This window comes from Falco cherrug, chromosome 1 (assembly GCF_023634085.1).
Source record: "Falco cherrug isolate bFalChe1 chromosome 1, bFalChe1.pri, whole genome shotgun sequence".
Lineage (NCBI taxonomy): Eukaryota > Metazoa > Chordata > Aves > Falconiformes > Falconidae > Falco > Falco cherrug.
In genome coordinates, this window is record NC_073697.1 from 83,974,524 (window position 1) to 83,990,181 (window position 15,658).

Genomic DNA, 15,658 nt, shown 5'->3' on the forward strand with positions numbered 1-15,658 from the left:
ACAGAGACCCGGGGGCCGGCAGGCCCGGAGAAGCCCCAACCCCACCTCGGCCGGCTCCGGGCCGCGCTGCCCGGCCCCGGAAGGTGGGTTCATTTCCGGCCCGCGCGGCACCCTGGGGCGGCCGCGGTGGTGCGAGACGTTCCCCGGGAGCCTGGAAGAGTGCCGGGCCGGGACGCGCGGCGGCGCGCTGGGTGAGCGGGCGGGCTGCGGGCGGCCGGGGCCGGCGGGCGGGGCCGGCTGGTTGTCACGTGGCGGGCCGGCGCTCGGCCGCGGCAGGGAGCGCCGGGCGGCGGCGGCGGGCTGAGGCGGGCGGCCCGGCCGGGGACCGGCGGTTCCCGTCTCCCCGGCAGTGACAGTGGTCAGCGGGCTCCTCACGGTGCTGCCTTTTTTATTTCTCGGAGCTGCGCTGCTGCCTCAGCGAGGCGGTGAGGAGCGGCGGCGGGGCGGCCCCGGTGCTCCCTTGCGGCGGCGGGGCCCGGGAGGGGGGTCAGCCCGCGGCGCCCCGCCGCCCCCCCGCCGCCTCCGGGTGCCCGGGCAGCCGCCGCAGCTCTGCGCGGGGCTTTGTCTTTCCCGCAGCCGCTGGCGGGGCCGTGGCAGCGGGCTGGGGCCGCAGGGGCTGCCTTGGGGCCTGCGGTAACGCTGTCGCAGGGGGGCGGCTCAGGAGCCTCTTCCCGCCCCTGCGAGCGGGCAAGGGAAAGGAAAGCAAGCCGGCGGCTGGAAAGCCCTCCCACCCCAACCCACCCCAACCCACCCCCTCCCCGCGATTGCTGCCTCTCTTTTAAAAAGTATTACAAACGGCAAGCGCAAGGAATTGGTGGTCCCTCGTGGTTATGCAGCCAGGCCTGCTGGGCACTTAAACCAGTGCGTCCAGTTGGGCAGTATTATTTTTCTAGATTGTAAACGAGCCTGAGGTATAAACCCAATTACGTTTCTGTATGGCAGTGTGCTTGGTCAGAGAGCTCAGTCACACTGACAGAGCTGGCACAGAGCTCCCTTGTGACTCCAGATTTCAGTCTTGTTGAAAGGCTCCAGAGCCTGCTTTGGAAGTCACTTGGCAAGGCACAGCTTTAAGATGTTAAAAAATATAAGATGTTTAAGAAAAGGTATCTTCTTTGTTATCTTCCACCCCTAACTCTTCTCTCTTTTCTCCTCAGTCTTCCTTATCATTTGGATTATAGTCTGGTCTTGCTGCTTCTTGAATTTATTTTGTTTTGAAGAAGCCGTGAGTCCTAACTTTTTTGGGCTTGAGGTGCCGTGTCTGGCCTGGCATTTCCTTTGGACCTGAGAGCTTTTCTGTCCTTAATACACACTTCTCCAGTTTTCTCATCCTTTCCAAAGGTTTTGATACACAGTCTTGTTAAAAAAGCTTCTGCTCCAGCAATAGTGTACTCCCTTGAGCTGTGCACAAGCTTGGTCATCACTGGCACAAATAAGCACTTGCCCTGCAGTCAAGGAACAGTATCATGTTTATAATCTGGTGTGCTGTATTTCTTACCCAGCTACAAGATTTCTCTTGAGCAAATTGTTTTTAATGATCCTAGAAGCATGCCTGCGCCAAATGCCTTTACATTTGGTTGTCACAGTTCCTTTTTGGACTTTCAGGGAGTAAATTGCATGCCATTTTGTACCAAACAAGAGTAGAGAAGGTTAGTGGATAGGTTCAGCATTCTTTATTCTTACACCATCTGAATAAGTAAGGTTTTCGTTCTTACCACCTGAGACAAGGCAGACATAGCATGTATTGAAACATACTTGGACAACTATTTTTGTTCTTTTTTTTCTTTTTAAACCTGGAATAAGAGAGAACTTAATTTAGACCATTCTGATTTTCAGCCTTTGTCAGTTGGGTTGAAGATTCTAAAAAAATACATGTTTCACACAGTACTATTGACATTTGTGGGCCTTGAAAAACAGTTCTCCACGAGCTGACTCAGATAAACTCCTACAACACCAGGCGCAAGAGCCAGTTCTTATCCAGAGTCAGAACACTGTGGGTGGGAGAAAAGAGCACTTTTTTACCCTTAATGTTTCCTAAAATAAAACTCGGTGAAATTTAAGGGGGTGAAAGCCCTAAAATAGGAAAGGCAGCAGAGCAGTCAGAGACACACTTGCCTTCTAGTCTCTACCCCATTTAAGTGCATCTCCTGGAGAAGTGAATTTTGAGGTGCATAACAAGAATGTGTAAGATGGAAAGGGCATAAGACAGAAAGTCCTATTTTTCATTTTTTTTTTAAACCCGAACGTTACCTCGATCATTATAAATTTCTACATTATTAGTTTTACTGGTTTTGAAACCAAGGTATCATTACAATATTGAAATGTAAGTTAAAATATTTTTTCTTAATTACACAGGTTTTTTCCTAAACGTTATTGCATAGTAACAAACGGCATTTCTCTTTTAGAGCAAGAACTAAACAGGAGTTTAAGTAAAACTAAATGGTTCTACAGAGTTTATGTACATATGTACAAAACCTCCTTGTCTTAAGTCCAGAAATCATGAACTTTAAAACTAGCTCTTTAATAAAACTACAGTAAAGAGTTAAGTTCCTTCTCTCAAAAGTCAAGTAGAGGTAAAAAGTAGCTGTACTGTGAAAACTTACATAATTTAGTATTCTCTCACCTGGACCACCAAGGTCTTCACTGTTCTTATTCTCATTTTCAAACTCCTTCAGGACTTCTCTCAGAGCTTGCCATTTGGAGTTGCTTTCTAGGACCAATTCCCTCTTCAGTTCTGAAACAAAGTAAGATTGAACATAGCGTCTCTTAAAGCCAAAATATCCTTCAGAACTTTAATGGTTAGATGTCAGTCGTGTGATGGTTGTTGGCAAATACAATATTCAACACCTACATATGCAACTTGTTATGGTAATGGGTTGGAGATCACTCATATTTTAAAATGGGGTGAAGTGCATTAATGAAGCAAAAAGTTAAAATATTCACTCATTCTTCAATTCTGGAAGTCCCAAATATATTTTTTTTAATGAAAGCAATGGCAGCCTCCTACCTGTTCACATAAAAAAGATCAAGCTAAATACCAATGTAATTCAACAACAACTTCATAAAAGCTCTTCCAATGATCAGCTGAGCAAACTTAGAAGAACCCCTTACTTCTTCATGACTTTTTTATGTTATGATATGCTTTCTGAACTAAGATTATGTCTCAACCCAGCTAACAGATTGAGATCTTGAGCTGTGTAAGATCACATAGGGAACCACAGCACAAGTAATAATATGTAGAGCATTTGAAATTGTGTGACACTCTCTAACTTAACATTAGGAATGATCAGTACTATTTTCCTTCTTTCCATCACTTTTTTCAGAGGCTTTGCCTTTCTGATTCAGTTTCTCATCTGCAATGCAATAAACTCTAGCTCTAGCATTTACAAACATGGAAGTACTGGAGTCAAGAAACAGCCAACCTAAAGGGGAAAAGAAAGCAGCAGTAGTTTGACATTTGCGAAGCGTATGTGTTTCAACCCTTTGCGGTAAAAAACCAAATCTATCTGGAATACCTGTGCTACCTGCTTGCTATGCAATTACTAGCTTAATAGAAGACAGAAATGTGATGCAAATCTCACACTTAAGTAACAGCAGTTAAGTGGGAAGATGAAAGCATTACCTGTCAATGAAAACCTACGTCCTTAAGGCTGGTTATATAAAACCTAATTAGATACCTTCATATATTTGGGAATGTTAATTAAAGACATCAACATTTCACTGTTCCATGCATTAACTTGTACGGTTATTCAGTGCTTACCTGAATTCTCACCAAAAGCTTTTTCACTTGCTTTCAGTGACTCTAGAAGGTTAAGGAAAGCGACACAAACATACCGAGTTAGATACAGTAGCAAAGTACGTAGTATCTTCAAATTCTGGACCAAAGATTTTGTCTTAGCTCCAAGTTGATGGCACAGAGGATCTAGATAGCGATGTATCATCTAGAAATATAAATTTGAGAGTTCAGGATGTCAAATACATTGTATACTAACAGAGATAAGAATGGACATTTTTTATTTCCTTCAGGGGATGTCACTTGTTTCCCAAAGTGATTAAACACTCAATTAAGGATGCGATAGCGAAGTATTTCTTTTGATAACTAATAATCTTTTGCAAAGTTAACATAATATAGATGCCTTTATTTAAAACATTTCAGCAATTAGCAGATGTATATAATTGAATGCCTTCAGTTCATACTTTCCATATAATTATAAAATACTGGTAAAGTAAACCCCCCCTTTTTTTACTGGTACTGGCCTGCGCCTTTAGTCTAGTATCCTTTACTTGGGTAAAGTAAAAAACATTACGATGTCATTTAATTCTCAAAATAAGATGAGTACTACACAGATATGCAACCTATAGAGCATAAGGAAAAAAAACTCCAAATATTTAAAGTACAGAAGGCCCTACATCAAGATCCAATCACAGGTAACAACCATATGTCAATACAGTGTTTTAGGATTTTACTCTACAGAGAGCATGTATGCCAAACAAGGCAGAACTGCCAAAAATAACACACAATTAATGACGTACACAGTAATGAAAAGATGCACACGCATACATCTGTTGTATATTATGTATTATATACAGTGCTCTTCCTAATAGAGACAACAAAAAATACAAGCAGGAAATTCAAGAGGAAAAAAAGGGGGTGGGTGCGAATAACAGCGTACTTATCTCTAAAGTATTTTGAGCTGAAATTGCACACATCTTTATCATCATAATACACCAACCATGAATCAGGATGTTCTTACCATAGAGACTTCGGAAACAAAGAAAGAACAATAATACCAATACACCAAAACCCCTACTGGCAACTCTTATCATCACCATCACAGATTAACACAGTTTCTCTCCTTGTACCAGTAATAAACATGTCATGGGATAATACTCAATTGCTGCTGGTTATTTATTTTACAAATAGTATTTTTGCTTGCATAGTAGACAGTTTGAAGATCTACATCCCTTGAGTTAGATACAGCAGAACAATCAAAATGGTTACCTTGTCAGAAGGTTTACCAATAGCATTTTCTAAAGATAGATCTTCTACTTCAAGAGCTGGATTGTAACATTTGAGTTCTCTCAGACATGCATTCAAAATGTCCAGGATCAAAGTCTGAATAGCAAGCATAGCAGGCGTCATCAACACATGTATTTCCACCACTTCAGGTTTATGCTTCTCTAAAAATGAGTTCACTGCTATATGAAATCCAAGAGGAAAACAGCTTATTGAGATTCACATGTATTGTCTGCTTGACCTACAACTATTCAGAAGTTTGTATAAACTACAATTACTTTAAACATAAAGAAGTTAAGTGCAAAATCATTTTCTACCGATGTGAAGACTGCAATCTTTGGAACAGCCTCAGAAAACCATCTAGAAAGTTACCGCACTACATCCTACATCATTATTACACATAACAAATATTAAAGTAAAACCAAAAAAAAAATCTCATCAGGGAGAAACTGGAATGGGTTCATAAATCCTTTGGAATCACATGGTTTCACTAGCAGATTCTGTGATGTTCCTAGCTTCTGATCATAAGCCAGCAGGTCCTTGTTAACACACAGCCCTTACAGCCAATCCAGCTGTACAGGTATAGAGATGCTACCTGACTTTTACTAACTGAACAGACTCAGAAAATGCCATGTCTGCTGACCCCAGACTCAACAGGTATTTCCCTTACTGCATGCTGCACCCCCAGGTCTCTGCATGGTTCAGAAGCCAAGGAAGAAAATTTAAAGAGAGCTTCTATTCAACCTATTGTATCCTATGTATGTCTACTTCTGCTTTGTGATACCGAAAGAAAGACTGTTAAGGGTTTACAATGCAGAGTAACAGTACATTAAGATAAAGTGAAACACATTCCAGACTAAAGGAACAAATGAGCAGACCTCCTTGGCCCAATGCAAGAGTGCTGAATGGGTGATCAGCTAAAGTGCCCAATTCCGTTTGTGGCTCTGCTCCTAAAAGACCTCGTGCACGTCACAAACTTGGCAATCTGGTTTCTATCAGTGATCAAGAAATATTCTTCATACACAACATACGTGGAAAAGATGATTAAAAAAATATGACATGTAGAAAGAAACCCATGGAGTTTCATCACAGCTGGAAACAAAATACCTCCGTGAATGGCAGATTGGAGAGCCTGTACTTCTGTTACTTCACAGCTTAAATAATCTGTTTAGTAAGTGCAGTTTTTCTTAAGCTATTAAGAATGTCACTTTCCGCTGTGATCTCTGTTGGCTAAAAGGACAGCTATACCATAAGGTTCAGCCCTTACAGACTTAGTTTGGGGCTATTTTAAAAAATACAGAAGTTTAGGGTCTTTAAGACCACTTCTTCTGTCAAAAAAGGAATTAAATTTGTTTGGAAATACAAGAAGAAACACAGATTAGTAGCGTGACTGCATACACCTCATTGTCTTATGAACCCATTGTAACACCCTTAATTTTTTTGTTTGTTTGTTTTGGTAAATTTAACTCTCCAGTGAAATGAAGAGGTGCCTTACCTTGGCCACAGATAAAGTTTCCTGACAAAAAGATTTCTCATCACTCTTTCCACATGGCAAAAGCCAGCGTTAAATGCAACCACATTATCTGTAAAAGCTTTAATGAAACCTCGCTTGTTCTTCTGGTGATAAAGTCGTAAGATAAATGCCTCCTGACAGGATTCAATGATTCTGTGCACTTTGTATACCAAAATGCCTGGCAGAATAAAAGGCTTTCAAGTTACAAAAAAGTAAAGAGGTCCAATTTTGTATAGCTTTTTCCTCAAAACTGTCTTTTAACATTTTTTTCTTGAATAGAGTACAATAGGAATTTAGATATTCTAAAGCGACAGTAGAACAAACTTTCGAGGGTTCAAACCAAGCCGTTCCTCAGTTTCAGTGCCATGGAATCCCCAAACAACAGTAAGGGGTTCACGATGCATCTTTAGCAAAAAAACCCCAAAACTCACCAAACCAAAACAAACTTTGAGTGGCAGGATAAAACTTAGAAAATTCTTTAGTCCTAAAGCAAAATTTGAACCTGAGCCTTTTAAAAGGAGTAAAAGTGAATATAAGACATAACATGGTATTACAACAAAGCAAGTTTGCTATGTTCAAAATTGTGACATTTGTATTATTTCGTTAGAGAAGTTCTAGAATTACAGAGTTGTCAAGTAAGTTTCATTCGTAACAGTTCACGTATTTACATAATCAAAGAACTTTTGAAAACATTTTGCTTCCCCCCTCTTGTGACATACATTTTCACACTTGAGGATAGAAACAACCGCCAAATGTATGAATACACCTCCAATTTTCTTCATGGCTATGGGTATATGAGGGAAAAAAAGATTTATCGTGCACATTTTGGTAGAGAAGTGAAACAGTAGTTTAACTACACCAAGCATTTGAGGTGCATACTTCAGGGATTTACACTCCACTCAGCCAAGACCTGTTAAAACAAAGGCTTCCCGATGCTTGTGATGCTTGTGTTAAATAGCGCATTACAGTTCTTCACTCTCGCCCTAGTGAGGCAAGTCCTATGGGGTACTTTTAACCGTTCACAACTTCCAGTGGAATAATAAATGCCTTTCTGAAATGGAAGTAAAGGACATCAAACATCACAAGTTTTACCTTGTACCTACAGAAGCTGACAAATGTACAGTGCATTTAATTTTTACAAGTTCCTTCAACTTGGCACCCAAGCATTGATTTTAATATGCCTTTGCTTTGCAAATGCAAAGGCATCTATAAGAAAAAAACTTCCAAATAACTGCTAGCCATTCATGATCGAGTCATGGAATAATCCACTAAAAGGTATTTTTCTACCTAGATACTTTTACATCTCTCCTGTGAAGCAAATTTAAAGACATAATAATACTTGTTTCTGAGCATCTTTGTCAAGATGTGACTCAAAGGACATTACAGGAGATACAGAATTTGTAAAGAGATCAGCAAGACTAGGTGTTTATCATAATACTTCCCTACTGTCAGCCACCGTATCTCAGCTTATGAAGTGCATCCATACTGCTGTGTAAGCCTCAGTAGAAACAATTTGCCACTGTTTACTACACCAACTTGCATCAGTTTTACCATGCTATTAAGTACATAATTTCTATTTGGCCAAAACCACCAGGAATAATTCTTCTTTACTGCAGTGATAATTTCTTATCTTCATTTCACTGAATTTATGAGTTCATCAGATACTAATTCACAAGTGGTTGTACACCGATTCTATACACAGCATTTATAACGCCTAGAAACAGTTTTTATATGTTAACTCCTCAAGAAATGCTATTACAATTTTTTGTGGATTTTGTCCTGCAATTTCACACACAGATGTTTCCAGCATGACCAGGTATTACCTGACTTTTAAAATGAAGCCACAAGTCTATCAAAGTTGCTGTCACGCTGACCTCCAGTGGCAATTCAAAACCTGGAACAGCTCTGGATCACTATAGGCCAGGACTTTTTAAAAAATCTTGTGTCTTTCTTCTTTTCATCCTGACAAAGTCCAAAGGTGTGCTTTCTTTCTCTGCCTCCTCCTTCTTTGGTAGGGCAGAAAGCAGAAGAAGGAGTCGTCAAGGGTAAGAACAGAAATTAAAATAGTTGCCCAGAAAATGTGTTCCCTTTTTTAAACCCAGAAATTATAAGAATTGACAAATCTAGTGTCATTTGGGTCTAGCATAAAACAGTTCAAAATGTTTTACAGGTTACAGCTTGTCATACATTGACAAAAAGGAAGGGGATACATCTTTTGAAGCGGAAACTTACATTCTTCTAAGCGTTCAATATTCAGTTACATTTAGCCATTAAGATGTTAACATTTAGATAACAGTAAAATATTCTTATATCCCTGCCTCTTAGAGATCTATTTTACTAGCTCTCCAGGGTGCAACAAGGTTTCCAGCTTAGAAAAGAACATAAAATCAACGGTGGTTGGGACAGAAGGGGAACAGAACACGAGAGGAAAAAGCTAACTGCTAACCGTAACATCTTTCATGTATAACTTCTACATAAAACCAAAAAGGCCACAAGCTATTCCCAAAATCTTTGCAGTGTTAATAACAGTATTACTTCATAATACTGCTATTTAGATAGTGTCCAAAGCATGTCAAGACAAAGATTAGTAAAGTATTGCTACTTTTTGAAGGGAAAAGTAATCAGGAGTAATTTGTTAATGCAAAAAATACGTAGCATGCATGGCTGACAAAACACGACATCTAAAATCAGTTTTAATCATAGGCCATTTAATCATAGGCCAATGTCCTGTAGACCATCTGACACTATTTCACCAAGTGCAATCAACTGTTCTTAAAAAGCCAGTCCGAATTTTATGTTTCTGATGTCAATGTCATTATTTAACTGCTGATTTGTTTTCCAGCCACTAACTGATATCAGAAAGCCACACAAATGCACGATGCAGTATCCAAACACAACGTGGATGTTTTCAAACTGTATGATTAAATAAGGCAAACAAGTTTGGAGCAAAGAAAACCATTTGAAAAAACCTACATATTTGCTCCTTTTACCTCAGTCTTTGTGGGGAAAAAAAAAAGGAATAATTGTCAATACCAGTTAGTAGAACTCTTCACATAGAATTAAGCTTTATGTATTTTCAAACAGAACAGTCTTACCTTTATTTCATTAAACTCTTACCAGTAATAAGGTTTGCAGGAATTCTGTCAGTCAGGAAATCTACCACAAGGATTCGACTTGTTGCAAAGATGACTCCTCCTTGTGTGTAAAATTCATACAAGTATTATTTGTAATTTCATTGGTAACACGCCGAGGAAGATGAACAACTTCATCTGCCCTCAGCTGATCAATAAAATACTCCTAAACCAAAAAGAATAAAAACACAAGACATTACTGTGGCAACTGATAAAATGGATGCAAACCCCCCTTAATTAGACATACTCGGTCAGTTTCAACGAGCTGTCCAAAACAAATTTAAAAGCATGACATGAATTTTTTTCTTCTTTGGTATACTTTGCTCAGTTTCCAACTCATCCAGGTGATTCACAGATCCGTGTATTTTCAGTAGTAGCTAGACAATACTTAAGCAAATATGAGTAATGGTACTCAAAGGACTTTATATTTTCTAACATTTTAATAACTCTTTTTCAGAGAACAAGCAAATTTAATACTGACTTAAGAGCAGAGAGCTGGGAAGACATCATCTGGGATTCCACTCACCTGCTACCAGAGACAGCTACAACAGGTAGCTCATACATGTCAACCTTAATCTTACAAACTACAGCGATGATATTCATTCCCCGTGCTCACTACAGAGATCCCCAGCACATCACCGCCCGACGGCCGGGAGTCTCCCTGCTTCCAGGGAAGACAGAGTGGCACCTTTTTGTGCCAAGAGGGACAAATTCGGTGACAAGTTCCACTCCTTTCCGCTACCTGGCTACTGCCAGGTTTCTGATGTTTACAAGCTACGCACACGAGCTTACTTCACTCGTTATTACTTGCAGGCCGCCATCGCGCCGCAGCAGCTCGGACCTGGATTTGCCACGGAGGTGCCCGGCCCGGCGAGCCCGTCTCCGGCAAGCACAAAGGCCAGGCCGGGGCAGGCACCCCCGCTTCCCAGCACAGCCCCGCTCCTCCCCGCCCAAGCACAGCCAGCGCCCCCACCCCCCCAGCACAGCCCCGCCGCTCGGGGAGCCAGCGGCACCCCCGGCCCCGGCCCCCGGGCAGGCCGTGCCCGCCAAAGGGGAGCGGCGGCCGTGCGGCCGAAGGGGCAGGGCGGCCGGCGGGCGCTGCCCTCACCCCCTCGGCAGGGCTGCTGTTGCGCACCAGTCTGGCGGGCTCGCAGCAGAGGCGCAGGAAGCCCAGCAGGATGCGGTCGACGCCGAGCCCGCAGGCACAGATCACCAGCCTGTGCTGGCGGAAGAGCTCCAGGAAGACCTGGTTCTCCTGCTCCGGCAGCGCCGCCACGGCCGCCGGGCCGGGCCGCACCCTCCCACGGCGCAGGTGGGCGCCCCCTGCTAGGCCCAGGCCGCGCCCGGCGGCCTCGAATGCCCGGTGCTCCACAGTTCAAATAATGCACCCTGGTAGGGCTGTAGCATCTCATCCAGGTGTGATGTGAGGAGAACTGTATCCTCTAGAGCAGGGGTCCTCAAACTACGGCCCGCGGGCCGGATACGGCCTCCCAGGGTCCTCGATCCGGCCCCCGGTATTTACAGACCCCCCCGCCCTCCCCCGCTGCCGGGGGTTGTGGGGGGAAACCAAGCAGCCGCAGATGACTGCCTGCCACTGCATCCGCGTGCCGGCCCCCTGGTTAAAAAGTTTGAGGACTCTAACCAGGGGGGGACTACATGGCCGGAGGTCATCTGCGGCTGCTCGGTTCCCCCCCCAACCCCCAGCGGCGAGGGGGGGTGGGGGGGTCTGTAAATACCGGGGCCGGATCGAGGACCCTGGGAGGCCGTATCCGGCCCGCGGGCCGTAGTTTGAGGACTCCTGCCTAGTGAAACATCTCAGGTTTATGTGATTCATCGGGGTGTAACTCTGTTGTACCTAACTCCTGAGACCTACCAGTTCCCAAGGCCAAAGTCACCGGAAGGATGGGGCAGGCATTTACTCACTGTGGCTGAGAACTCGGCAGGATGTCAGAGCTCCTAGAAGAATTTTGCAGTTATGCTTATTTTACAAACTCAAGAATGTATATAAAGATCTGGTGTCTTACTCTTAAGACAAGCAGACCTGAAAGGACAGGTTACCGAAGGAGGACATGGTTAACATGAATAAACTTTTAGACAGTGTTTTAAAGTATTGCTAGCCCTAGAAAGAAAGCTGAGAGCCATACGATGGGACAGGACAGTGAGCCACATATTCTATTTTCTACACACGTGACATCAGGAGAAGGGTTTTCCCCCTCCTTTCAGTCATCATGTGTTGCCTTCTAATTGGGACCACTGTGGCCTTCCGCAGGGTCTGGTAAGGGAATGAGGACCCAGGCAGTGCTGGGTCTCCCCTAACTCCTCCCAGAGAGCACCTCGTAATTGCTAACGGGCCATCCGTGCCTCATCGCCGGTAGGAGATTGCAGCAAAGCAGTAGTTAAGTCACAGTGCAGCTCGATGCTATCACATGAATTTATCAGGACATTTAAGCTTTTGAAGATACTTCAAGGACAAAATGCTAAAAGTTTTTACTATGGATGGAGGAAAAGTGGGACGATGCAAAAAACAAGGGTTCCTTTTGTCACTTATCACTAAGCTTGTAGAATGTTGTAAGTTATACAGAGATATTATAAAATGGTGCATAGGCATAGCGTGTTAACCATAATGGAAAATATGTGTCAAAGTAACGCAGTTGATTTGGTAACGCATCTGTAGCGAGAATGATGTCGCTGTTTGCTAGGAGAGGGGGGGAAGAGAGCAAGACATTCTGCCCCTTGCCCTTAACATATTCTTTTCATTTCTGAGACATATATATTTTTTTTTTAACCTAGGAAGAAGGAGATTGAGTTCAAATCTCTATTCTGTGTGCCGCTTTTTAAATCCCCAGGGAATCTGTCCTTTTTTGAGTAAAACGGTGAGTCTCAAGCCTATAGCAGGTCAGGGAAAGGCTGCCAAGCACTTCCTTCCCTTCAGGTTCTCCTGCCCTTTTTGACTGTGGCACTGAAGGCCACTGCTGCTTAGGAACCCCCATGTCTAATACAACAGCCCAACATTCTTGTTGAAGCTGAGTAAGCTTCGTTTTGGTTAGCTAACAACTACAAAGTTGTTCTCCTGAAGCAAGCAGCGGAGTTGTAGTATACTACCGTGTGTGGGTTAGCGTCCCATAATCCAGGGGAAAAGTGTGTCTGAGCTTCAGCAAGTAGCAAACTAGTCGTCTCGCGTTTCCCCTGTTCCAGCCCTGTAGTCCCGCTACTTCCCATTGTATTTGTCGAGCACAAGGACTGTTGAGCTGACCGGACCGACCAAATAGCGAGTCTCCCCTCCAAAAAGACCATTACTATAGTCATAGAGCAAACGCCCTAAAAATCATTCTTCTCGTCGTTCCTTCGCACGGGAAAATACTGAAAGAACTGTACAGATCTGTGCTAGAAAACCTAGGACACCTACTTACAGGCAGTACAGTCAAACTCTTAGTGATTCAAAACCATCCTTCCAAAACACAAGCAGAGGAAAAACTCGTGCTGTTTTTGACTCTGTTACCGTACTCTTTCAGCAGCACATTGCTGGAGATAGAAGAGAAGAATTAATGTCTTCTGGAAGAAGACAGTGTCCAAAAGAAATGCAAACCCAGCATCACTAAATTTGCACCCAAATCCAGAATGTTAACTGTGTCCTCAGCAGAGTCAAAACAGTTTTGCAAATGCATGAAATTTATAACTATTACATGTTTTGCTGTGATGACTTCATGAAAATGAAAGGCATACCCAGTGACTAATGTTCACTCTGGTCAAATACTTATCTCCATTGAATTTTAAACTCGTCGGGGGAAAAACTTGGGAAAACAACTTTTTTCATGAAAGCATCCCTTTAGCAAGCATCGTGACTGCTCCTTAAATGGTTTTCAGTTCATCAGTTCCCCTAAAGAATTCTCCAGTTAAGCTTGTTCTATTATGCACGTGTGAAATAATTTTTTTTCTAGCCTGAAGTTTTCTTTTAACCTAAACGTAGATAGCTTAAATTGATATCACCTAGGTTCTTTTATCTTTATGCCACTCTTTTCCAATGGCCATGATGTTTTGTTCACCTCTCAGATGGATGAAGCATGCAGTTGTAGAACGGTAGTGCTTTTTTGTCTGTGGCGCACAAAAAAAAGGGCGTACCAGAACCACGCCATTACAGATCTAAACGTTAAAACTTGATCTGTTCAGGGATTCCTGCTTGGCTGCATTTAATCCTGGCCACAGAAAGGCAATTCTGAAGTCCACGTGTAGGTGATATTCAGGTCAGTTGAATAGCTTGGTAGCAGGCTACTTCTAGATCTAACAAAAAAAAAAAAAAAAAAAAAAAAGAGTTAACAGAATAGTGATTAAAAAAAAAAAAAAAGGTGCGTGTGTGTCAAACACCGGAACACAGTAATGTTATCCAGAAATCCTGGTTCTTTGCATCTCACCTACATTCTCATTGTTTCTTCACTCCTTTCCTGTTTGCATAGGTGAAATGGATCAGCACTTCATCTGAAAAGTTGTTTCTCTTCCCTTCCTCCTGAAGGGGAGGCAACTCCCTGAAACTCTTGGACTTTTTTGTTTCAGCGATACCTCAACGGAGCAGTTAAGGAGCATTAAATGCGGGAGCCAGAGCAGTATTAGAAAACCAAAGCCTACGAAGTCTTTAGCGGAAGAGCACAGGACAGACAAAAGGGCAAATGACACAGACAAGGTATTGAATGGGACAAATATACGGGCCTAGAACAACAGAAGATTCCCAGCTGTTTGTGCAGACTGATGCTCATTTACAGCCTTTGATTTAAAAGCTTGTTAAAACATGATTGCTCATCTCAGGGAGCTCATCTGTGGGCATGAAACAGAACATTTTTCTTACTGCAGATCCAGGTTTCAAAAATGTTACATAAAGCAGTATACACTAGAAACCATAATTTTCATCAGCAGTGACCAAACCATTGTTAATTGTTCTCCATTGTTCTGTTATTGCTTGTTAAAGAAAATGTGTTTTGAATTCAGAAACGTGACGTGCCGAAGCAGCTAAGTGGCAGAACCAGGCCTCATCCCTAGCGTAGCCCTAATCCAGGGCTGGTTTAAAACCAAGTCCAGTTAATCAGTGGGAGAACAGAGAAGCAACAGATATCAACTTGTGCACACAGGTGCTCTCAGAAACACAGGCTTTTTTAGGAAAATTGGTATATGTGAATAGGAATTGCTTGTTTAAAGACTAAGCGTGCTTGTTAAAACAGGCAGAAAGAAGATCAAAATCCGAGGAGGAGCCTGGAACCAAGGCACAGACTGGAACGGAACAGATCCATCACCTAGGACAGAGTCAGGCGATGGATTCGCAGAGGTGACAGGTCCAAGAAAACTCCTAAAAACTTCAGACATGGACTAATGATCCGGTAAGCGTATATAAGCTGTGCTGTATCCCTTGGTTCTCTGCCACTCGCTGGGGTGGTGGCCCAGCTCTGAGTCGTGACTAAAGCAAGCCCAGCGGTACCCACGTCTGTGTGGATTTTTCCTTTACCAGTCAATACTGCTGTCGTTGCCATTTAAATAACTGACAACATCAAGTGTTACTAACAGAAACTGATAATCGTGGAGTTTCACTTCCAATGGAGTGGACACTTCCAATCTAACTTAACCACATGTGTGGTGGAAATCAAACTAGCTATGTACTTTTTCCAGACAGCAGAAGAAATTGCTCGTTGCATGCAATGCAATTTGATCGCTTTCAGAATGCCTCTCCTGGATGAGACTGTTTGCTCCTTGCAAGTTTCTCTTCCTCTCCGTTGAAAATATAAGGAGAGAGAACAACCGGTTCAGACCGAGTAATCCCAGTGGAGACTGGCAACATAAGTAAGGGTAAAAGGGAATTAGATACAGGAAAGCGGGGTTTGACCCCAGACATTACATTCATCATGCCACAGCCTCTGAATACAGAACGACCCGGCTTCGCGTCACACCGTCGGTAGAATCTTTCCCGCACGGAGGACACGCGTTCGAGCCCCGTGGTCTGGTACCAATTTTTGGTCGCCA

The 15,658-nt window shown here is 43.0% G+C and overlaps 1 protein-coding gene and 1 long non-coding RNA gene across 2 annotated transcripts; one reads left to right on the forward strand and one right to left on the reverse strand.

Moving 5' to 3' along the window:
* Nucleotides 1–238: 238 nt before the first annotated feature.
* On the reverse strand, nucleotides 239–5,233 carry LOC102047140 (DNA repair endonuclease XPF-like; the record flags this gene model as incomplete). Its single annotated transcript, XM_055700491.1, is given in 8 exon segments — nucleotides 239–1,143; nucleotides 1,146–1,239; nucleotides 1,242–1,394; nucleotides 1,396–1,442; nucleotides 2,621–2,731; nucleotides 3,291–3,419; nucleotides 3,758–3,938; nucleotides 5,000–5,233. Coding segments are annotated over 8 exon segments (999 nt in total), but the record flags the coding sequence as incomplete, so codon positions are not given.
* A 6,233-nt stretch (nucleotides 5,234–11,466) lies between these two features.
* Nucleotides 11,467–15,118, forward strand: LOC114017790 (uncharacterized). The gene is made up of 2 exons (XR_008735082.1): nucleotides 11,467–12,531; nucleotides 14,110–15,118. It is a non-coding gene; the product is annotated as an uncharacterized LOC114017790 (long non-coding RNA).
* Nucleotides 15,119–15,658: the final 540 nt, after the last annotated feature.